General features: G+C 44.7%; 1 protein-coding gene across 12 annotated transcripts in view; it reads right to left on the minus strand.

Moving 5' to 3' along the window:
- The window catches only part of PAX8 (paired box 8), a 103893-nt gene that overhangs the window by 20420 nt on the left and 58238 nt on the right, over positions 1–25235 (minus strand). For 4 of the 12 annotated variants that reach the window (XM_029604255.1, XM_029604249.1, XM_029604248.1 and 1 more), the window contains 6 exons: positions 23391–23591; positions 22624–22712; positions 21763–21888; positions 20865–21040; positions 13588–13708; positions 8285–8497 (listed from right to left, as the gene is read on the minus strand). In XM_029604255.1, coding sequence (XP_029460115.1) covers positions 8285–8497; positions 13588–13708; positions 20865–21040; positions 21763–21888; positions 22624–22712; positions 23391–23591 — 926 coding nt within the window. The remainder of the gene's footprint in view (positions 1–8284; positions 8498–13587; positions 13709–20864; positions 21041–21762; positions 21889–22623; positions 22713–23390; positions 23592–25235) is intronic. The other 8 variants (XM_029604254.1, XM_029604253.1, XM_029604252.1 and 5 more) reach the window with 5 other exon arrangements.

Genomic DNA, 25235 nt, shown 5'->3' on the forward strand with positions numbered 1-25235 from the left:
GTTGCGGTAGCAATGCTATCAGAAAAAGACAAGCTCCTATGAACTGCTGCATCACTATTCTTCCCCTGAGGGAGGTGGAATGGAGAGAAACAAACATTTTGGACCCATTTTTTTTAATCTTCCTGTTACAGTATCGCTCCTTTCACATGGCCATCGCAGACTGAGCTCCAGTGACAGGAATGGAAATAGATCCCCAATGCATCACTGCTCAGTGGGCCGAGTCCAGGCAATTTCCTGATCTGAAATTCATAATTGACTAACCCTTGCAAGGTCAGAGGCTGACCTAGGTTGTGGGGAGGAAGTGTATGTGTTGCGGGAGAGGAGCAGAAGGGTTCCCACTTCCTCAGCTATATACAGGGGGGCGGTCCAATTATATGCAGACTTTTTGTCAAACTGCTGCAAGTTTGTACAGAAATTTGATTTGGGAAATCTTTTGGCAGAATGGCTTGTCAGAATGATTCTAGAAAGACAGTGTCTGGCTACAGCTGCATACATGCATAGGCTAGTTGCATAAAACTGTAATAATTTGGCTGAAGACACAGAACCCGGGAGGGAGACCCAGTCATCCCTCAAGAGCACCACCTACTGGCTGGCTGAAGAATGCATTTGTGCTGAGTACCAGAGGGAAATGTGATCTGTGTGTCTCAGCCAGAGGACCAATCACTACGATGGCTGGGCTAGATGGGAGGGAGAGGTGGGATAAAAGTGGAAAGCCAGGATGACTGTGAATGAAGGCTCTTTGTGTCACATCCCCAACTGGGGCAGACAGATTCTGATTTAGTTGAAAGGAACAGGAGGAAGTTATTTGGATAAAAACAAATGACAATGAATGCTGACTTAATGCAATGAATTTGAAGGCAAGAAAAATACAGTGTTTTATAGAGTCAATAATCCCATAAATAGACCTGGCTAAAATAAGCCTGGTCTTAACTGTACCTTTAGCTTTGCAGGCAATTTTCAAAGTGCCTGCACTGGGACAAAGCCCGTGTGTGCCTCTCACCTGCAGGCTTTGCATGTCAGCACGCTGCGGATATATGGCACGTGTGGTTGGTTGCACCTGCTTTTTGTGTGGGTGGAATTTTGGGAAGGTTTGAGAATGCAATCTCTGCACTTCTCTGACCTATACATGCCCCTAGGAGCAACCCCTCTCATTGTGCATAAAAATAGGCACGTGGCTGAGTGATGTGTGTATTTTCAGCTGCAGGGAGGGTGGGCTATTTTTAGATGGCCAATTAACAAGGGTAAAATGTTTTCTGTTTTTTTTACCTGCATGAATCATGTTGAAAATTGACCTCTCTGTGGGTTATTTATTTATTTAAAATTCCTTCCAAAATTATGATGACATGCTTTTTCTGCCTTACATTCAGGAGCAAAACAAGTACAAATTCATTTTGAAGAGTACTAACCAGGTATTTCTACAGTTTTAAGTTACTTCATAGAAAAGGCTCCCTCTGCATGTGCAGCTCTACTCTGAGACCAATATTGAAAAAAGGTTGTGCGCCTACATTAAGGCTCCTAAGTAAGATGCGTATCTTCGGCATGTAACTTAGGGATTTAGAGGTGGCTGAAAACAGGCTCCTAACTGAGGCCCCTAAAACAGGACTGCTATTTATTTATCTACATTTAGTGACCTAAGGGCCTAATTCACTAAGGCATTTCTTCCATTCTGTGTCTATGGGAAAACGCCTTGACGAATCAGGTCCTTAAGTTAGCCACCGAGTGCTGGAAATCAGCTCTTTTGTCCTAACTTACTTCCCTCAACCCGACCACACCCATGTTTTAGGAGTCTCATAAAAATGGGTGCCTAAATTTATGGGCTCTGTGAAAGGACATTTTCACTGAAGTAGGTCTAGGCACTTAGAGGCCGATATTCAAAACAAGCTGCGTTGCTAAGTTTTCAGCTGAAAATTCACCTACATTGCGGAACCTAAAACTTCTGTACCTAAATTTAGGCCTGCTATTTATTTTCCTAGATTTTGGCTCCTACATTAGGTGCCTAGTTCTGAAAATCAGTACTAAGCACTTGTTTCCCTGCCCTAACTCTGCCCTCTGTAGCCACCCACGTTTTAGGTTCCTAGATTTAGCAGCCTAGTGAAACTAGAAGCACAAATTTAGGCACTCAGTCCTAGCAAATTTTAAAAAGGGCCAATTTAGGGGCCTAACTCCAAAGGTTAGGAGCCTAAACCTTTTGAAAATTGTCCCTTAATTCCTTGTTAGGAACCTCGATCTTTTAAATATCAGCCTGTGCACATCTTACTAGCTCTGTCCATGGTACTGAACACTAAGAACTTCCATGTTGCCTTTCTGGACTAAAACTCTAAGTCCATCATCTCTTTAAATGTCTCCATCAATTATTCTGATAAGACAGAAACATAACACCTGGTTACTGTACAAACCAGTATCATGCGTACATAACTAACTGTCTGAAACGATCAAAAGTTGCTTTAATTTTAAACACTGTTAAAATGGTACTTTATTCATAATTCATGTAAATTTTTATACAAAATTTTTTATTATCAATATTTTTATCAATTTTTATACTGAGACAAAGACCTCAGAACTGGTAAAAAAAAAAAAAAAAAAAAAAAAAAAGGGGGTCTGTATAACCTCTAATTTTTCAAACCAGTAAACTCAATCACAGGTCTTTATTGTCTCATGTATTAATTTAAATTTAAAATAAAAGTATAATAATTTCAATTCATTTCTATGAATGTTTTCCACTGGTGTTTCTCACGTTCACAGCCAAAAATAATGCATGTCTTGATTTATGTTCTTCATAAGTTTACACTATCCCTTCGGGAAAAGAATCAAGATTTTTGACTTTAGAAAATCCGGTTTGAAAAAAATGCCAGTGTCACGGCTACTAGGCAATGATATCATTCACTGCTGTGTTGTTAAGCAACTTGTGCTCGCATGGTAAGCCCGTAATCTTTATGTCTTTTGGCTTCTAATTGAAATGTGTAGTGGTTTCAGAAATTCTCTACTGAAACCTGCCCGACGTTAGATGGTAACAAATTCTAAACCTGTAACATAGTTGCTTGTTATCAACAGGTTTGTGTTACAAATCGCCGCCAAAGCACTTATCTGAAACTTGTTGCAATCTTTTCTTTTACTGCAACAGGTCAGTGCCACACATCACCGCCAACGTTAACGTTTCGCCTAAAGCTTCCTCAGGGCGGATTACTCGTCTTTCGGCTTTTGAAAAATTGGGCTCAGTTCTCAGCATATCTTTTAGGAAAGGACAATTTGTTTTGTTTGGTTGTCCCACAACTACTTTAGGGGGAATCTAGGTTTATATCCATTGGTACCTGCTTACTGTAAACATAAAAATAGAATATTTTCTATTTTGCAGAATACTAGTACTTGCCTCTGAGAACGAATCTTACTATGATGGTTCAGAGCTGAGGTAAAGTCAGTGTCTCATGAGGATCCTGGAATATTTAGGGCCGCAAAGCCAAACTGCGACATTCCGTTGCATTTATTTATTATTTAAATGTGATTACTTGCTTTACATCATAAGCCATAAAGTGGGTTACAATAAAACCATAATAACCCCCGTACAGAGCAAACAAACATAACAATATCCACTCCCAAGATCCTCAGAAGGCACTGACACTTAACATCAAGAAACAGAAAATTATGATTAAGTAAAACTCATGAAAAACATAAACATAAATAGATGTAAACAAACAGACACAAACAGAAAGCTGTTTGAAAGGGTTTGTGGTTGAAGCTTGCTGGTTCAACCCAAGCCATAATTGTGTGGTGTTTGGTTACACAAGAACATTTGCACGTGCAACGACATGTTATCATAATGTGGAGGTGTATGAGCCATCATTTCATGGAAAAAAGGCGTAGCCTTGCTTGACCTGGAGAATGTTGGTTGGTTACGGGTATCCTATTGCGTTAGTTATTTGGTAATGACAGCTATAATCTTTCAGTGTGAATGAAATGGGTTTTCCAGTGCCCCTCGTGAGCCAAAGGCTGCTGGGATGCAATGCAATACCCAAGGTGGCTCACTCAGGAGCGGGCACAATCAGAAAAGGGAATGGCCCTCTCCTCACACTGCTGGCACAGGACAGCGTGTCCTGCTTTTTCCTAATCCATTTTCGCTGAGCAGTAAGTGAATGGGCAGAAACAAAGGCTTTGGGAGCGGCCCAGTGGCAGCGCTCTGCACTGTCGTGGGGAAGGCCCGGGTTCGATTCGCAAATTAGGGATTCTGCTCACCAGGCTGGGCACAGTTGGGGATGCTCACGGCCCCCTCCCTAGTGGGAGGGGGTTCCAGTCCTTGTGCAATGGTGAGGATGGCTGGATTTAGGGCTCGTGCCTGTTGGATTCCGCGCACTATCACTGCAACGACTCAGCTAAGTAAGGTGGGAAAAAAGAGATAAAAGAGTGGCAGTGGCAAATAAAAGCTTCTGGTGCTGGCTCCCCCGCCCTGATTCCAATTGAGCTGGTAGCCCAAAGAAGGAGGAGGAGAAGGAAGAAACTGCTGGCAACCCCCGCAGATCCGAGCTGGAAACCACTGAGCTGCAACCTAAAGGGAAGCTGGGGTGTCTCCTTACCCGGCAACTTTCACTGCGTCACTGGACATTCAGTAGAGTATTGTTGTAAGATCAAGGGACGGTCAGTGAAGAGAAAACCATCTCGTGCTGTTTACAGTCACAGCGCAGCTGCATAGCAAAAGCTTAGACGTCTTCCCGTTTGAGCCTCCAGTAAGAAGAAGTAGGGGCAGTAAGAAAGGGAAGCAGGGAAAGAAGAAGTTCAGTCTCCCGGGCCCTCTCCTGAACAAAGAAGGCACTTTTTTTCCCCCCTAAACTGTGCTAGAACCTTCATCTGACACAAGTTCCTGCCCGCCACAGCTCAACGAAGGCCCAACGAGACTCCTGCCACCAAGGTCCCTTAACGGAAGACGAACCTGAGGATCTGGAGATGACCGTCTGTTTTCTAAGAATCTGCTGTGGGCCCCAAACCACGCCCTGTGCCCGTAGGCAGGTAAACCTGGTGCGGAGGGACACCGAAGCCTGTCTTCTCCCGCACACAGCACAGCAAGCGGAAAGCGCCGCACCCACGGTAACAAAAGAGGCAGGGAATGGCGAGCATGGGGAAAGCTTCAAAGGGCTGCTTGACTAAGGCAATTCAACTTTGCTGTCAATGGTCTGCACCGAGGGGAGAGAGAGAGAGGGGCTGTCACCACTCCTAGCCAAGGTCTGGTATCTCTGCTGAGACCGGAAACGAATGCCACGAGGAGCCAGAACACCTCAGTCAGCTCGTTGCCTTCACGTGAGCCACCGACCAGGCCCCGCGTTGGGCGCACATTTGGTCACCACCCCGCTCGAGCTGGCTGTGAACGAATGATCCAGGTGAAAGGCTCTGGGCCTCCGATAATACGCCACATGATCCTGCCTGCCAGCTTTGTTTTACACCACCTCGACCGCTGCTGCTTTCATTAACAGGTGAGGAGGGCAGTTTTCAAAAGGGCATTTACCAGGGCAAAAGGGTTGCCAGCAAATGGCCTTAGCCTAGCTACAAGTATGGGCAGGGCTCCCCATCAGGAGGACTCCTTTCCACTGGCATGCATAGGGAAATAATACCCGCCGATTGCACAGACACCTCTAGGTGCGCTCCCTTTCCCTTCAAAAAGTGCCCACAGACAACACGTGCTTTATTTATACATTCAAAATGGCACCCAATATAAACAATCTCTAGGCAATGTGCAATTAGAATCAATAAAATCCCTCAGCGCCCCTTTACGTTACCATGCAAATATCTGCGGGGACTTTCTATCCTCAGCAATGTTCAGAGTGAAAGGATGTGTGTACTTTCCTTTTGAAGGCTGGCACAGGGCCCCCTGGGCTGGGCAGCGGTGCGGACAGTTTGCACATTACCCCCTTGATCCGTATGAGATAAACCAATGCCTCCTCAGTAAACCTTCGCCGGCTGCATTTCAAGCCGTCTCGACTGAAAGTGGGTGTGCTTTGCAGTTTAATACCGGCTTGAAATCAGTTTCCTCCAAATTCACTGGGTTAAGAGCGGGACAGGAGGCCCCTTCATGAGCCCACGTTTAGACGAGGAAAATAAAACAAGAACTAAAAACGGAAGGTGGGTTGCTGGCCGCTAACGCCGTCCTCGCTTGCTGATGACTTTGCTGTTAATCCACAAGAAAGCAAGGTGGTTAACGTAAACAACTTCTTTAAAAAGGAACTGGCGGGGAGGAGGTTAATTCTTTTGGGCTGGGGTAGGCGGGAAAAGGAAAAACCGCCCTCCAGTGTCGGGAGAGGAGCAGGGCCTCTGCTGAGGCCTGGCTTGTGATTAATACGTCGGGGAACCGGCAACATTTACCCCCTAGAATCGCTGGCTCCAAGTCAAAGCAGGAAATGGACAAAGGAACAATTGAATAAGGAGGGCAACGTGAAACTCTATACTAATTTACGGCTTTCAAAGGTTTCGCTGATCTAAGATTGTGGCTGGGAGATGGGTACCAGCCAAGTGTTGGGGGGGGGGGGGGGGGCGGGGGAGAAGAATGGGTCTCCTCTAAGGGAGATGCAGTTGGGTGGGGTATGGGGGGGAGGGGCAACGCTGGTTTTCTGAAAGAGTTTTTATCTTTTTGTTCTCTTCAATCAGAACTTTCTACGTGCATCGGGGCCCCTGTTCAGGCAATCTACAGCCCGACATCCTATGGGTATTATTCAACAGGCCTTGTCGCTTACTGTTGAGCTATTTACACTCCCACTCTTCCCAAAAACATGGGCAAAATGAGGGCAACCTAGCCCTTAAAAATCCTTGGGTCCATGAATGTGTGGGGAAACCAACACAAGCACACAAAAGATGCAGTTACGAGAGAGCCGGTGATAATCATTTGGTGCCACTGAGGACAGAGCTATTTCCAATTCTAGTAGAGAAAGTAACCCCAGCAAGGGTAAAAGCAGGGGACGGGGGTAGAAAGATATTTTCATGGACTTCTAGGAACTTTTTTCCTTTGGTCCTGTTTCATATTTACTGCTGTGAATTCTGAAGCGTTCTGGGGTGTTACTGGGCCAGTGGACCCAAGACTAAACCTCCCTGACAGCCCGATGCAGGTCTTCCTGATCTGCACCCCTCGCCCTCACCAAGGCAGTCTCAGCTCCTGGATTCTGCATTTCATTGCAGTCTCCACCTTTGTCTGCCTCTGCAATCCAGACTTTCCTACAGCCGCGGGCATTTTCAGCCTCCATGTTTTGTTGGACTATGGCATTTTGAGCACCGGAAAATGCATCTAACGTATCTGACTCTTTAGCAGAATTCCTGAGAGATCTCTATTCGTGTTGCTCAGAAAACAGAAAATAGTGTTGCAGTGGAGCACAGTAGGGGACTTCCTGGGGTCCTAAAATGCCAGATAGGATGTTCATAAGACTGATGGATTAGAGGAGCATTAATATCCCAGGGACCCAGAGATTATCTAGTAGATCCCTTCAACAGCTGGATTCGGTAATGGCTGAACCAGTGCCTGTACCTAAAATATCAGTGATACGCTCTTTGGCTCTCATGTGGATTTACAACATTCTGCTTCCAGTAAACACACACAGAGATTTGCAAGTTTAATCTCTTGGGTTGTCCCACCTGGATTCCTGCCTCCCTTTTCTTGAATGTGTCACCCTGCACCCCTTCTGAAAATGTCATTGTGATTGCATTAGATTAGATTCACTGTTTGCTCTTCTCCAGCTCATATTGAAGTCCAGAGGGTAATTTAGCCTGACAGATGTGTAACTAAGAAATCAACCCCATATTGACTGAAGACTGGAAGACCTGGCTCACGGGACAACGCAATGGCTTGCCAGAAGGACACAAAAGTCACTCATGGGTTGAAATCTTGCCCAGATTAATAGCAACCAAATGCTTCCTCCATCTTAGGCAGACCATAAAACAACTTGGTCTTCTCAGGCCGGTGCCTGCTGGAGAGGCAACCAGTCACTGAAAAACACTGCTCCTATGGCCACTCTCAGGAGGGAGCCTAAAGACTGAACGGGCATGGACATCAAACTCTGCTATCAAAGAGTGGTCCAGCGGAGCAGGGTTGTGTTACAATTACAGGGCTATGTGTGCAAAGCTTAGACCACTATCCAGGGAGGTGCCTGTGCTTTTGGTAAATGTCAAGACTTCAGTTTCCACATCTATCATCTTGATTTCTTCCACCAAATACAATTACACAAAATAAATACTCAGCGCCCCTTTATCAAGCTGTTAGCTATGCTTCACCTTTCAGTCCCATAATGCAATAGCGCTCAAATGGACACCAAATCCGTACCTGGAAGAATAGCCTGGCTCGTGAACTGACCATAAACAGAGGCAGCATGGGAAAAGGCATTGAACGTTGACGGGACAGAGCCGCTTACGGGGACTCCCGTGCTGATTGGCTGCAGGTCCAAGAAGGCAGGGCTAGATAAACAGGAAGGGGCGGGGCTAGAGCTGGAGCCCTCAGGTGATTCCTGTTTAACACTGAAGGATGAATGGGTATCTGCTACAGGGAAGAGGAGGGAGGGGAAGCAGTGGGGGGAAAAAAAAACAAAAAAATGACAGAAATAAAATGAAGATGAGATTAGAAAACCAAATGTTTAAAATATGACAACAAATAGTAAAAAAAAAAAAGGGGGAGGACAGGTGGGGAATAAGGGGAGGTGGGATGTTGTTTGACATCCCAAGTATCATTTTAGTTTAAGGATGTTGCGAAAAGGAAAACGTTCATTTTGTGAATAGTTTTGTGAATCTAACATAAAATTCTCAAAAGTTGTAACAACCTTTTCCCATGGCAGAAATTCAAAGTGAAAGGTGCAAAAGCTGCTTTTGCTGCATTCACGGCCTCACTTGATTCTTTTTTTTAGTTGGCAAAAGCCTGTGGAACTGAATTTCACCTTAAAATAAAAGGAGGTTTTTCTGAATGCAGTGAAAAAGGGACAATCTTGACGACTCTCGCCCTTTTCGCCAAAATATTCCCATTAACTTCTATCACAAAACAACGTTGCATGAAAGTAGGCTTTTTGTGTTTGTGGCAAACTTTTGATTTGGGGGTGGCTTCCTTGTGGTAAGTCATCCCCAACACTTCGCTAGGCCCAATTCTCTTCCCCCATTTCTCTCTCTCTCTACTTCCGGCTGCATGTGCAGAAACTTCACCTAAAGCAAGAAATCAGAATAAGGAACTTAAAGACATTTAAAAATAGTTAAAAACTAAAATGTCACCTGCTATGATTTATTTAGATTCACATTCCGCCTTTCAGACCCATCAAAGCGGATTACATTCAGGTACCACTGTAGGTTTTTCCCTGTTCCCAGTGGCCCCACAATCTAAGGACCTGATTCACTAAAGGGTTTTTCCCATAAAAACAAAATGGGAGAGAAGCCTTAATGAATCTGGCACCTGAGGTACAAATCAATTTCTCCTACAGGTTCCACCCCCCAAATCTACCAGGCTGGCTACGACACGCGAGCGCGGTTTTTTCCACCACAGGCCCAACATTATGGACTACTTTACCTCTTGAGCTCAGATGATTATCCAGTAACAAAGATTTCAAAAAAGCACTAAAAACCACTACCTTTTCAAACTGGCTTTCCCAGAGCCGTGCGAATAACCTTCTCCATAAGTTCAGTGAACTCATTTCCGTATGTTTTGTTATTTTACGTTATTTTAAAGTTTCATATTGTAGTACTTATTTCGTTCCTTTATATTATATGATTTTTACGTCCGTTTACTAATTATGTATGTTTTTATCTATAACCCGCCCCAAACTTTGGAGGGCGCAGGAAATAAATACTTTTAAATACAGAAAGAGACGCGACTTGTCCAAGGTCAAAAGGAGCAGCAGTGGGATTTGAATCCTGGCTTCCCTAGTTCGTCTTCTTAACCGCTAGGCTGCTCCTCCACTCACTTGCTTTTCCTTGTAAAGATGGGAAGGAGAGGACAAAATTAGATGAGGGATCTTTTGGTTTCATTGTTAAGTTGCATATTTGCCTGAAATACAGTTTTACATGGCATTACTTTTGCGGTTTTATGATTTGTTCATTTTTTTTTTTCTTGGTTCGGCAGCTTCCTCCTGTTCCTTGGGTTTCCCCATTCGATTGGAAACAGCCTCAACCGGGCCTTCAATTTTCCTTCATTGCTACCTGGTGGGCTCTCTCCCATTTTTAAACTTACAGGACCTTAATGCAATCCGCTTTGAAGTTCCTGAAAGGCGGAATGTATAAATCAAATCAATAAATGCCCCTGCCAGCTAGTCCAGCCATTGCAAGGACAGTTTGCTGGCTGAGAGGCCTGGTTCCCTCCCGGTACTGGCACATGTGCACTTTTAGCTAGCCAGTTGCTGTTGTGCCCTGAATGGGAATAGTTTAGGACTCCAAATGCCACTGCAGTAGCATCCTCCAGCCACAGGCCGGCCCGGGGAAGTGGGTCACCAAGCTGGTCCTGGGTTCTGTAGGTTTCTGAAAGAGTCTGATGTCAAAAGTATTCCCAGCAAAAGCAAAACCGGTGAAAGTTCTCACGTTTGCTCCTGTGGGAAATGTCATGAATTTTTTTTTTTTTGCATTCTAGAATTTAATGGCAACGTTGTTATCTTGAAGCAAAAGGTGAAAAAAAATAAAACCCAGAACAATTCATCCTTTCCGCTTTTCTTTACAAACTACCTTTTCCGTTTTTAAAAAAATTCAGTGGCAAGCTGCAGATCTAGCAGAGTCCCCCACTTTCCCCCCTAAAATTTCTCATCAGTGTCCATGCGGAATAATGCTGCAAATATGCAAAACTAACTTGACCTTCAAGAAATGAACTGGATGTGGGGTTTTTCTTTACCTACTGAACTTCCTGATTAATCACATTCAGGAAAATATTCTAACAATGAAAAACTGAAACTGTGGTTGAGCCGGCAAGGATTCAATTCACCTCAGTTTGGAAATGTTTTCCTTCCCCTCCCCCCCAAAATGGGTGTCAGTCTCCTAAAAACAAGAGACTGAAAATAACTGAAGAATGTCTATTTCTTGAACAATGGAGGTTTTGTTACCCTGTCTTTCACAAACCCAAGAACGCTTCCCGATTGGGATACATGGAACTTGTTAAACCTCCAAAGCTTATAAACTAACTTAGCCCTACAGCACAAGGAACAGAGCGATCCAGGTCTGGATTTGCCCCATTGCATGCAGGGATTTGTAGTTCTGATTTACTTAGTAACCTATTTTATGGCATTATTCCAAAAATCCGCCTTTGGCAGCCTCCCTTGCATGCAAACACTTACGCAGGATCCACTGCGACCACTGCATCCCGCTGATTTTCTTAGTAAACTCAATGGGAGAATTCAGAACTACAAGTTCCTGCATGCAGTCGGATAAAGCCAGGCCCGGTCCTTATGACATGGAGTCAGTTGGCGCCACTAGTTTTGCATGATGTGGATACCCTTTCGTTGTGAATGTTGTGCTGAGAGTATCCTTAATGGTGCGAGCAGGGAAAGCGAGAGAAGGGCTGGGAATCATGTAAGAGTCTGGGTGATATTGTAGTGGGAAAGGAGAGTGGCTGGGCCTAGAGGCCTTTATTGGCTGTTAGGGTCTTTGTTTCTCTGTTTTGCAGGAGCATGTCGCATCTATCTGGCCCATCTACTGTAAAGTCTAAGGCCAAAAAAAAGACCTTCCGTCGCGAATTAGGACCGAAGAAAAACTGCAGGAAAAAACTCCAGAAGCTGCAGATATGTGGATGCAAAAAAAAAACAACCCAAAAAACAATGGGAAAACCAGTGAAAATAAATAAGGTACAATAAATAAGCTTAATCCAGCAGTTGCTGCCCACAAAAAGTTAATGAATGACAGACTGAACTTTGCCATGGTGCAAGAATATAGGACCTGCCTCCACAGGCACAGGGGTGGGGGGAAGACGCCTGCTTCCTCTCTCCATTGGAGATTTTCTACACACAATACTTTCTCCTCTCGGTTTCCTGGCAGGTAAAAACTGGGGAGAGAGAGAAATAAGAGTATTTCTGCCAGCTCCTGCTACAATTCAAAACCGTGGGGAAAAATTCTAGGGCTTTAATCGGGGGAGGGAAACCAAACCTGGAGAAACTTAACATTCAGGGCAGAACGTTTTCCATTCTGCACATTTACGCAGGACTGACAGGAGAAAATGGCTCAAGAATTAGCAGGCAGGGGGCAGGCAGAGATCCAGCACACTCACAGTATCCTAGAAATGCCTCGTGCCAAGCTAACCTCCCCTGCTGCTGCCGCTGCTGTCCTTCTTTCCCTGCCAGCACATCTGGATTGCCTTGCACACCTGCAGTCCATACCATGACAGTGTAAGGGCATTTTTTTCAGTAGGTGCAGGAAAGTACTTCATTCACATACCTAGACACCCACATCTGCCAGGGTCTCATGACAGTTGGCGTGTGAGACGGGGGGGGGGGGGGGTGAACAGCACCTGTTACCTGCCCCCCCCCCCTCACCGTGCCCCAACATCAGTTTTCATTCTTTTCTCCAGGCATTAAAATGCCCATTGCCCCTGACTGTGTCGCGGATGCGTGGGGCCTCACGGGAACTCTTCTGCTCCAGTGAATCGGTCTGTCTTCCTGAAGCACCATCGGGTCCGGCCTAATGAGGCGGCACCGCTGGAAACACACATCCCAGCTGGGGAGTATCTACAGCCAGGACAGGTGGGGGGGGGGGGGGGGGGGGGGGAAACCATGTGCTTTATAAGGGCCATTCTGGGGTTTATTCTCTTTCTTAGTGGTATTCTGACATCTGAAACGTTTTAGTTACGGTAAATCAACTGTCCGGAGATGTGATGATCCTAGGTCTTTGAGAATTGCTGGGATGTGAATTCTAAGCTCAGCTCTACCACTGACTTTCTGTGTGACCCAGGGCATATCACTTTATTTCCCTGTGTTTCAATACTAATCCCAGCTCTACTTTAGTTCTAATCCCAGGTCTCATACTGAGTTTCTGAGCTTGTTAATTTCTCTCCCTGTGTCTCAGTCACTGACTCTGTGTGACCCTGAGTTCCTCACTTTATCTCACTGTGCCTGTCACTGACTCTCTGTGTGATCCTGAGCTCCTCACTTTACCTCCCTGTGCCTCAGTCACTGACTCTCTGTGTGACCCTGAGCTCCTCACTTTATCACCCTGTGCCTCAGTCACTGACTGTGTGACCCTGAGCTCCTCACTTTACCTCCCTGTGCCTCAGTCACTGACTCTCTGTGTGACCCTGAGCTCCTCACTTTATCTTCCTGTGCCTCAGTTTCTTACTCTCTGTGACCCCTGAGCTCCTCACTTTATCTCCCTGTGCCTCAGTCACTGACTGTGTGACCCTGAGCTCCTCACTTTACCTCCCTGTGCCTCAGTCACTGACTCTCTGTGTGACCCTGAGCTCCTCACTTTATCTTCCTGTGCCTCAGTTTCTTACTCTCTGTGACCCCTGAGCTCCTCACTTTATCTCCCTGTGCCTCAGTCACTGATTTCCTATGTGCTGGATCTAATCCTGACTTTGACAAAGATAAAATTCAGGAGGGCATTCTGGAGCAGCACCTGTTACTGACCCTATTTCAGTATGGCTCTGTGTCTGCCTGTGCTTGATCTTTGCTCCCATCTTACCTGACACAGCAGAGTAGGCCTGGTGAGCAGAGAGGTTTCGACCCAAGGGTGTACTTGAAGGGGTCAGAGTGGCTTTCCCATCATCCATTGAACTGTTGATCAGAGGCAATGGATACAGACCCTGGACAACATAAAGCAAGGCTTAAAGAGACATTGTAAACGACAGCTGAGCTAGACCCCAAGGGGCCATGCAATGTTGACAGTTATGGATCTTCCACTTTGGGTAGATGAGCATAGAAATTCCCAATCTCAACTCCTCCCCTGCCCCATCTTCTCTTTTAACCCCTTTCCTATCATTGTCCTCCAAACCAGTCTCAAGCCTGCCAGAATGTGTTCATGTACGGGTCTTCACCACCCCCACTGGAAGGCCACATTTGGCCTTATCTTCCTCTTTGAGTTTTACAAGACCACCACTTAATCCTATATCCAGGTCCCCCTCCATTTGTTAGCATCAAACTTTCTAACAATCCGGCCAACCACTGAAACCAGGAAGCTATTTCTGGCCCCCACATAGCTCGCTGACGTTTGGGTTTTAGCAGGGTCACTCTGTATGGGTTACCCCAGCCTTCTTGAAAGCCTGTTACAGTCATGACATGTGTTGGTTTCTCCAAACTCCAGGACAGGAGCCCATTCAACAACCCTGACCTGTGACAATATCACTAAACTTCAGGCCAGAAGGAGAGCGTTCCCATGTCTGAGACATATCAATAATGCTAAACTCAAGATCAGAAGGAGACCATTCCCACATCCCTGAAACATTCCGGGTCAGTAGACAACATGGCCCTGGCCTGTGTCACCATAACCAAACTCCAAGTCAGAAGAGGATATTCATGCACCCTTATCAGCGTCACCAAAATCCAAGTCAAAAGAAGACTCTGGTCCTATCTTAACTTACTAATTACTGTTCTGATGATTTTTAATCCACCTACTTCACATGCCATTAGTGTGTTCGCATCTGTGTGTGTCTACATGTATAAAGTGGCTCTGTACACAGAGATAGATGAAACATGAAGCTTGTGTGTGTATGTGCATGTACAAAGTGCTTTGGGTTACATGGGTGTGTGTGTGTACCTGTCTGACTGAGTATTGTACTTTGGGATACCTATGAGTGGGGAGCTCCGCTGCTGGCACTAATTTCAAAAAGGAGATAGAGCAGTTTTTAAACTAGAACAAGGGGGAAAGCCGACAGTCACTCAGCAGTGCATGGTTCGGAGAAATGTATCCTTGAAGGATACTAGTGAAACAGGAGAGTTAGGGCATCCCAACAGAGAGGTTCCATCAAAAGCAAACATAGTCCATGTGCCTATATGTAAAAAATCACCGAAGCTAATGATTTCCAAATTATACCGAACAACTGAAAAGCAGGTTGTTAATACAAACAAAAAACACACTTTGAAATGTCTGTATGCCAATGCCAGAAGTCTAAGAAGTAAGATGGGAGAGTTAGAGTGTATAGCAGTAAATGATGAGATTGACATAATTGGTATCACAGAGACTTGGTGGAAGGAGGATAACCAATGGGACAGTGCTATATCAGGGTATAAATTATATCGCAATGATAGGGAGGATCGACTTGGTGGGTGTGGCACTTTATGTCCGGGAGGGTATAGAGACCAACAGGATAAAGATCAAACAGGAGACTAAATGCTCAGTAGAATCTATATGGGTAGAAATCCCATGTGTGTTGGGTAAGAGTATAGTGATAGGAGTATACTACCATCCACCTGGACAAAATGGTCAGACAGATGATGAAATGCTAAGAGAAATCATGGAAGCTAACCAATTTGATAGTGCAATAATAATGGGAGATTTCAATTACCTCAATATTGACTGGGTAAATGTAACATCAGGACTTGCTAAAAGTTCCTGGATGTAATAAATGAATGCTTCATGGAGCAATTGGTTCAGGAACCAACAAGAGAGGGAGCTATTTTAGATTTAATTCTTAATGGAACACAGGATTTGGTGAGAGAGGTAATGGTGATGGGACCACTTGGCAATAGTGATTATAACATGATCAAATTTAAACTAATAACTGGAAGGGGGACAATAAGTAAATCTACAGCTTTAACACTAAATTTTCAAAAGGGAAACTTTGATAAAATGAAAGGTGCGCTGCAAAGGTTAAAAGTGTTCAACAGGCATGGACATTGCTTAAAAATACAATCCTAGAGGCGCAGTCCAAATGTATTCCACGCATTAAGAAAGGTGGAAGGAAGGCAAAATGATTACAGTCATGGTTAAAAGGTGAGGTGAAAGAGGCTATTTTAGCCAAAGAAAATATCCTTCCAAAATTTGAAGAAGAATCCATCTGAAGAAAATAGGATAAAACATAAGCATTGTCAAGTTAAGTATAAAACATTGATAAGACAGGTGAAGAGAGAATTTGAAATGAAGTTGGCCATAGAGGCAAAAACTCATTAGATGACCGAGGGGTTAAAGAGGCTCTTAGGGAAGATAAGGCCATTGAGAAAGACTAAATGAATTCTTTGCTTCAGTGTTTACTAATGAGGGTGTTGGGGAGATACCAGTTCCGGACATGGTTTACAAGGATGATGAGTCAGACAAACTGAACCAAATCACTGTGAACCTGGAAGATGTAGTAAGCCAGTTTGACAAACTAAAGAGTAGCAAATCACCTGGACCGGATGGTATGCATCCTAGGGTACTGAAGGAATTCAAAAATGAAATTTCTGATCTATTAGTTAAACTTTGTAACATATCATTAAAATCATCCATTGTACCTGAAGACTGGAGGGTGGCCAATGTAACTCCAATATTTAAAAAGGGCTCCAGGGGCGATCTGGTGAAGTCAGACCAGTGAGCCTGACTTCAGTGCCAGGAAAAATAGTGGAAACTATTCTCAAGATCAAAATGAGTAGAGCTTATAGAAAGACATGGTTTAATGGAACACAGTCAATGTGGATTTAACCAAGGGAAGTCTTGCCTAATAAATCTGCTTCATTTTTTTGAAGGGGTTAATAAACATGGGGATAAAGGTGAACCGGTGGATGTAGTGTATTTGGATTTTCAGAAGGCGTTTGATAAAGTCCCTCATGAGAGGCTTCTAAGAAAATTAAAAAGTCATGGGATAGGAGGTGATGTCCTTTCGTGGATTACAAACTGGTTAAAAGACAGAAAACAAAGAGTAGGATTAAATGGTCAATTTTCTCAGTGGAAAAGGGTAAACAGTGGAGTGCCTCTGGGATCTGTACTTGGACCAGTGCTTTTCAATATATATATATATATATATATATATATATATATATATAAATGATCTGGAAAGGAATAAGACGAGATTATCAAATTTGCAGACGATACAAAATTATTCGGATTAGTTAAATCACAAGCGGATTGTGATACATTAAAGGAGGACCTTGCAAGACTGGAAGATTGGGCTTTCAAATGGCAGATGAAATTTAATATGGACAAGTGCAAGGTGTTGCATATAGGGAAAAATAACCCTTGTTAGGTTCCATATTAGGAGCTACCTCCCAGGAAAAATATCTAGGCATCATAGTGGATAATACTTTAAAATCGTCAGCTCAGGGAGAGGAGAGAGAAAGGTTCGTGTGCTGGAGAAGCCCTCCTTTGTTCCTGCTACCGCTGGTAAAAAGATTTCCTATTTGAACTTTTTGCTGAGGAGAGACCCGGACTGGGGGCGGGACCCGGAAGTGACGTCTCCGGGAGGCACCCCCGCGGGCTGATAAAAATCACAGCCCTGCGGCGCGCAGCTGAAGCCGCGCGCCAAAGGGGCGCGCGGGTAAAAGAAAAAAAGGAAAAAGAAATGGGCAGGAAACGTAAGTCAAAAAATATTACTTCATCACCAATATCTCCGTTGTCAAAAAAAGTTGGACCAATGGATTCACACATAACTAGGATGCGTGAATCCGTTGTAGAGGGACTAATAGAAGGTGCTGCTATGGCAGCAGTACCTCCTACCCCCAAGTCCTCACAGCCTCTCTTCCTGAATTCATTAACACCTGATAACCCTGTGTGTAATATCCAAAATAGTAATGTTGTAGAAAATGAGGGTATAGGCAGAAATATCATTGTTCCGTGCCCAACGGTTCCTGTGTTTGATATAACAGTGGAAGAATGTGTACCAGAACCTGAAAATGTTACTATGTTGGACTTGTGGAGATTAATGAGGAGTATGGATAAAAAGTTTTCAGGGACGGTATCTAAAGTTCATGCTTTTTCAGAAGAAACCAGAGAAAAGCTGTTGGATCTAGATAAAAGAACTGAGAAAATGGAGCTATCAATGGCAAATTTGGATCCTGTTGTTAAAAACATACAGGCAACTAATGTGACTTTCATAAAGGATAATTTAACATTGCATTCTAGGATGGAAATGATGGAGAATGATATGAGATCTCATAATTTGCGCTTATTAAATTTTCCTAAATCCAGATTGATGTCAGAGATAGAATTGTTTAAGAAATATTTAGTTGAAATCCTTTCGTATGAATCTCAGGCTATACCCAATATCTCAAAAATGTATTACTTGCCTATTAGGAAAATTACACAGGCTGCCGAGGGAGGGGTAGATACACTGGAGAGTCCAGGTGTGACTACCTTCCTTGAGGATTCTTTGGATAACATTGAATCTAGAGCTACCTTGCTTGTTACCTTTCTGTTAAAAAAAGATAAAGATCTGTTCTTTAATAAGTATTTTCAAAACAAAAATTTTAACTTTTGTGGACAAAAGATACAGATCTTTCCTGATGTGTCACGGGTAACTCAAGCAAGGAGGAAACAATTTTTATCATTAAAACAGGCAGTTTTGGATTTAGGTGCTATTTTCTTTTTGAAATTCCCATGTAAATGCCAGATTACATATCAATCAAATAAGTTTGTTTTCTTTGACCCTTTACAGTTACAGCGTTTTATTGGGGATAAAGTACAGATTTCTCAGTAATTTAGGAATGGGGTGGATAAAATAATTTGACTAGCACTCATATCCTTATTTCTCCTTTCCCCTTGATGTGGGCTAGTACAGATATATTTTGTTGAAGTATATTTGTATTAAATTTTTCCTGAACTGTATGCATGATACTATTACTTGATGTAAATGTTATAATTTGAAAAATTATAAATTAAAAAAAAAAAAAATCGTCAGCTCAGTGTACTGTAGAAATCAAAAAAGCAAACAGAATGTTAGGAATTATTAGGAAGGGAATAGTTTAAACGTAAAATGTCATAATGCCTCTGTATTGCTCCATGGTGAGACCGCACCTTGAATACTATGTACAATTCTGGTTGCCGCATCTCAAAAAAGATATAGTTGCGATGGCGAAGGTACAGAGAAGGGCAACCAAAATGATAAAGGGGATGGAACAGCTCCCCTATGAGGAAAGGCTGAAGAGGTTAGGACTGTTTGGCCTGGAGAAGAGACAGCTGAGGTCTTTAAGATCATGAGAGGTCTTGAATGAGTAGATTTGAATCGGTTATTTACCTTTTCAGATAATAGAAGGACTAGGAGGCATTACATGAAGTTAGGAAGTAGCACATTTAAGACTAATCGGAGAAAAATCTTTTTCACTCAATGCACAATTAAGCTCTGGAATTTATTGCCATAGGATGTGGTCAGTGCAGTTAGTGTAGCTGGATTCAAAAAAAGGTTTGGATAAGTTCTTGGAGGAGAAGCCCATTAACGGCTATTAATCAAGTTTACTTAGGGAATAGCCACTGCTATTAATTGCATCAGTAGCATGGGATCTTCTTATTGTTTGGGTAATTGCCAGGTTCTTGTGGCCTGGTTTGGCCTCTGATGGAAACAGGATGCTGGGCTTGATGGACCCTTGGTCTGACCCAGCATGGCAATTTCTTATGTTCTTATGTAAAAAGTGCTTTGGGTTACATGGGTATGTGTGTGTCTGCTGAGTAGTGTACTTAGGGGTACCTGTGAGTGGGATCTCTGCGAGTACTGTACAAAGTGCTTTGGGATATGGGATATCTGTGAGTGAGAAGCTCTGTTTGTACTGTACAAAGTGCTTTGGGTTACATGGGTGTGTGTATCTGTCTGAGTAGTGTACTTTGGGATGCAGGGGTACCTGTGAGTGGGGGTCTGCGTGTACTGTACAAAGCGCTTTGGGATACAGGGTTATATGGAAGACTGATTCAGCCTCCCTTTGTCTCTGTGATATAAGAGGTGCTGCTACAAGAGGCCTTCTGCTTTTCATCCTGCGGGTCTTTTTTCTTTACCTCGGTGCATGAAGATGGCGCTGCCTGGAATGGGCCCTGGCTGCAGACTGCCCGACCCAGACCTTAATGTTAGGCGCAGAGCAGTGGGAGGTGGTTTTACAGAATCTAGGGATGGAGTTGCTTGTACACAGACTGTTTCCTTCTCCATATCCATGTGCAGAGACCCTGCTGAGCCTGTAATGATGCTGCTTAGCTGCTTGCTCAATTTTGGAGGTTTTATTCACTTCTCCCCCCCTGCTCCCCACCCACCCTTCATCCTCCAACAGAGAGGAGCATCAGACCTTTCATTTCCTGGATGGCGGTGCCTGCTGCCTGTCAGCAGATGGTCTCTGAGCTAGAAGTGCATGCACAACTGCACCGAGGCCCATCAAAGCTCACAGGATGCTCTGCCGGGGGACCTTGAAGCAAGAGACATCTCTCATCCCTGCCTTCCCCCCAACTCTGCCAACATCCTGGCTCATCAGCCCAAAGATACCAAGTCTCTGCAGAATCAGGAAATCTTTGGAGGGAGGGGGGTCTCCTTCTGCCCTTTTTGGCTTCTGTCCCTGACGATATGGCCCCCTCTTCTCTCTATAAAGTCTGGAAGGAGCATTAGTGACTAGGATAGACTTTCCTTTCCAAATGCGAGGAAGGAATGTGGTTTCTTCCTTAACTCCCACTGCCCCTCAGTCTTTCATGTGCACACTTTACACTGCTTCACAGTCCTGCATCTCCCCACTGCATTATTCCATGGGACACCACAATCCTCGGGATCCCACCCTACGCTAGCTCCATCACTGCACCCCAGCCAAGGCATGAGGAGACACTATTTCTCCTATGAGATGGGAATTCAGTTTCCATACGTGTCCCGGTCTGGCACGCTCTCACTTTAGTTTATCGGTGCATTTCAAGCAATCATCAATTAAAGAGAGCACCTTGTCCCCTGGGAAAATGAAATGGAGGTTGCCAAGAACTCCCCCTGCAGTCTCGATTCACATCCTGTGTGTGACGGCAAGTCAGTCTCTGAGCTCGTTTGTCTTTCCCTTTCCCGATGGATCGAGCTCTGCACCCGCTCCACGTGCTTGACTAACCTGTTCCCCTTTGGCATGACTTGGCGAAGCATAGGATTCTGGGTAATGCTGCCTCTCAAAGGGGCACTCCAGAGAGTCCAGGTGATGCTGGCTGTAGGCGTCTGTGCGGAGGTGCTTCCGGGGAGCTCCCCCGCTGCTCTGAGAATCTATGCTGAGCCTGCAGCTGTCCTGGTCACCTGGGGAAGGAAGGCACCATACCGATCAGAGCGTTCGCCTGAGGCACAGACAGTCTTGTAGCTGCTAAGCCAGTGTCCAACCCCTTAGACCATGAGCTGAAATCCAAGTTCTGTCACTTGCTCTGAATAACCTCTGACATTATTTCATCCTTCTCCCTCCCATCTGCTCCCCTGGCATTGTCACGAAGGCATCAAAATTGGAAGCTACTAGCTGTTTATGGAGTACTCTGATTGGAAGAAAAGGGCATCCTAGGCAATGCCAAAAGTGTAAAACTATTAGCAAGCCAGTTGTGACAGCAGCTTGCCATTGGCTCCATGGGTTTCAGCTGAGCCCATTTGACACAGGTTTCAGCATATTCCTCTTTTGTCGGCGATACATGTTCCATATGAGCTGCATGGCTATCGTAGAATACTCTAAAGGTGATGTGCCTACCAAACAAACCAGAGGCACTTGTGAGGGAATGGAGGGAAAGGAGCGGAGAAGAGATTAGTAATAGTAAGGCAGGGCAAAGAGCTGGGGGATATGGAAGTGAGGACAAGGTTGGGCGGGTGGGTAAGAGGTGAGGGGTAGAGGTTGAGACAAAGGTGGAGAGTGCGGGGGGAGGAGAAGAGTGGAACTGAGGAACTGAACCATACGTTCACCCCTTGCAATCTGTGATTTCCTCCCTAAGCTTGTGATAGCTCAGATTCAAAACCCAGGGTAGCCGTGAAGGCAGACTCACTGTCGTCGATCTTGCGTTTGCTGTCACTGGTGGGCTGAGCGATTCCCAGGAGGCCATTGATGGAGTAGGTAGACCCCAGCGAGTCCGACTGAGGGGACTCTGGAGGAGTCACTGCAGAACTGGGGACTAGAGTGAAAAGAAGCACAAACATTTACATGAGGTCTAGAAAGCTCAAACATGACCCACTTATGTCTAAAACATATGGGCTGGCAAGACAGGCCCTTTCAGTAGACTGGTCAACTAGTCTGGTTTTTTTGGGTTGGACTAGGAGAGGAGGAGAGCCCTGAAAGTCAGACATTCTTAAGAAAGGGCACTTCACAGAGGTGCTCGGGGTTATTCCCACTCATCACAACAGATGGCTTCACCATTGCCAATTTTCCAAAGACTTTTCCTCCTCTTCATTCCAATAGGAAGTTCTTATGTAAATGGGTTTTTTTTTAAGTTTCCCAGAGCCATTCTCTTCCTCTTCCTCCTCCTCTTATGTTCTAACCTCCTTCTTCTCAACCCTTTCAAGGTTCTGGAAAAGTCGCAGTGAGGGCTGTGGGGACTATTTTTCTTTCTAGAAAAGGCAGTGTAATAACAAAATGTTCTCCCTGGTTCAGATCCTGGGAAAGCTGCAGTGAGTGCTGTGGGATTGTGTTTTTTCCCCATTGGACAGAGCTGTAATTACTAAATGTACTCTGTGGTTCAGGTCAAGCTGTAATATTTAGCTTTTTTTTTTTCCTGTGGAAGAAATTATGGTCACTAACTGTTCTCGCCAACTTCTCTCTCCAAGTGCTGGGTAAGACTCTTTGCCTTGATTTGTTCTCCAGCCCATACAATCTGCAGCTGGAAGAGACCTCGGAACAAACCAGCACTTACTCAGTGTGTGTCCTGGGCTGAGGGCTTTCGTGGCCACACAGTTCTCCATGGGAAGATTGAAGGGCTGCTGCACCTTAGTGCGGATAATTCTGTTATTGACAACGAAAAAGAAAGATAAGGAAGGTGAGACAATTCTGAAGGCTGGGAAGCAGGTTAAGGGACCAGAAAAGCAGGTTAAGGGAGGAAGCGAAGCTGGCATGTGCAGGCTGCAGTAACCGGAAGGGACCCTGCTTTCTGGCATGGGCAATTGTGAGTCAGCGAGAAAAGGGAGTTAATCTCATTTGAGATGAAGGACTCATGGCAGGTTTGCCTTGTGACCTTACAGGTCTCCTTTTGAGGGTCCCGAGATGCTCCCTCTCTTTAAATCCAAACATAGCTATCCACTTTATGTAATGGAGCCCACTCTCTCTGACACCTCCGAGATCTGCATCAGAGACCAATCCTAATCTTTTTTGCACCAGGAGCTTTCCGGAAGACCTTCTAGAGATCTATACTGTATACAGTGCAGGGCACTATCTCCAGCGTGGCAAGTCTTGATAGGAACTTCCAAACATCTGCAATATGTGTGCAAGGGAGGGAAATGAGATCCCGGAGGAGCTCCCATGAATCAAGCCCGCTGGAAGACACTGCCTCTTGCACTGCAAACTCCAGAAGAATTGGGGAAGCTCTTCTGGCAGCCACTTCAGGGTTCTTTTGATACAGGCTCCAGTTTGCTTTTTCGCCCGCAGCCACCACATTTTGGCTGTACTCCACTTCTTCCCCATTACCTGTTTATTGAGCTGACACTGGGGACAGTATCATTGTCACAGACGCCCTCTGTCAGGAGGCGGTCCCGGATCTCCCAGGCGAACATTGTTGGGTTCTGCCGTTTGTAGTCCCCAATTTTCTCCACAACCTTGGGAGTTGCCACCTTTGGCTTGGAGCCACCAATCACGCCAGGCCGTATACTACCAGTTTCGTAGTACCTACTCCAATAGAGAAAGAAGTATAATTACCCAATACAAAGCAAGTAACAGAGGGAAAAGAAGGAGCTCTAAGCTTTTTTCAAAGGGTTACCACTTCACAGTGGTTGTATTCTACACAGCTCCTTCAGGTCTTCCTTGTTTCTTGTTCCTTCATCTATATACCTCCATCACATTTACAGTATCAAGCCTAGTTTTTGCAGACTTCTTTGGACTCCTCTCCTAAGTGTATCCTTATTTCTCCTTGTAGATGACATGTGCCATCTACAAGGAGAAATAAGGATAACTGCCCCTCAATGCAAGGGTGACTTCCTAGGAAGACGATGTCATTTATTCTCAACGATGTTGTCAACGTCATTACTCTTTTAGAGATCAGACTTACTCTATTTTAGCTACTGAAAATAAATCTCATTCAATGACTCAGCAACGTGAGAAGTAAGATATCACTCTCATTGATTCAGCAGAGAAAGGAGTGTAGAATCCTCCTAATCTGACTGTGCAAGGTAAAAGGCAAGTGGAAATGTGTGGGATCTACCTCACTTGTGAATAATGGGGGAAGAGGTGGGATCTCCCTCATGCGTGATTCACCTCGGGGGAGAATCATGGATCTCTAATTAATGACAACAGGGTGGGGGACCTCCCTCATTCATGAGTTAACAGGTAGAAAGATGGGGGATATTCCTTATTGGCGACTCAGCATGGGGAGGGGTGTGAGAGCTCTATCATTAGTGTCAGCAGGGAGAGGGGCAAGGGGTCTGCTTCAGTAATGACTCAGCAGTGGGAGAGGTGTAGGATCTCATTTGGGAGTCATTAAGAAGAGATTTGTAGGATCTCCCTCATTAATGACTCAAAAGGGGGGGAGAGGTGAGAGATTTCTCATTAATGTCATACAAATTGGAGGGGTGCTAGAAGAGAAATTTCAAGCTGAGTCAAGGGGAGGCTGAACATGGATCCTGTTTCACTCAAAATCACTCAATGTAGTGCTGAAGCTCTGAAACGTTTACTGGAATGCCATCTCATACAACAAATCCCCCTCCCCCACCCATGCACAAACAAAATAGAGCCTTCTGCTTCATGTATTGTATGCAAAGGTTTCTTGCTGTGTAGCAGAATCTGATGGGTCTCTAGCACCGGAGAAGCATGCCGAGAATATTTATACATCTGGTGTTTCACTTCAGAAGTATCCAATGGCGCATCCATCATCTCATTCAGAATAAGCAAAGCTTCTTCCACCCGAGATGACAGAAGTCATATTTTTGTGGCGCAGCCAATAGTAGCCCTTAGTTGGCCAGTGGATGCTACTGCTGAAACATAGTAAATGGCAGCAGATGAAAGCCAAAATGGCCCGTCCAGTCTATGCAGTTGAGATTCATCCATTTTGAATGGATAAGACATATGAATTCCCATATACAACCTAACACCAGCTCCTCAGACCCCCATGTCTTCTACCTGACCTCCCAATCCCATTACCACCTCCGTCCTCCATATCTGTCCAAAATGTGCCCCAAATCTGTAACAGTGCTGGCATCCACCTCCCCCGCCAGTCGGCCATTTCATGTCTTTGCCATCTTCACAAGAACATAAGAAATGCCATGCTGGTGTTCTGCATCACACACGTTTTTAAAGCTCTATCAAATCTCCTCTCAGTTG

Source organism: Rhinatrema bivittatum, chromosome 5, assembly GCF_901001135.1.
Source record: "Rhinatrema bivittatum chromosome 5, aRhiBiv1.1, whole genome shotgun sequence".
NCBI classification, from domain to species: domain Eukaryota; kingdom Metazoa; phylum Chordata; class Amphibia; order Gymnophiona; family Rhinatrematidae; genus Rhinatrema; species Rhinatrema bivittatum.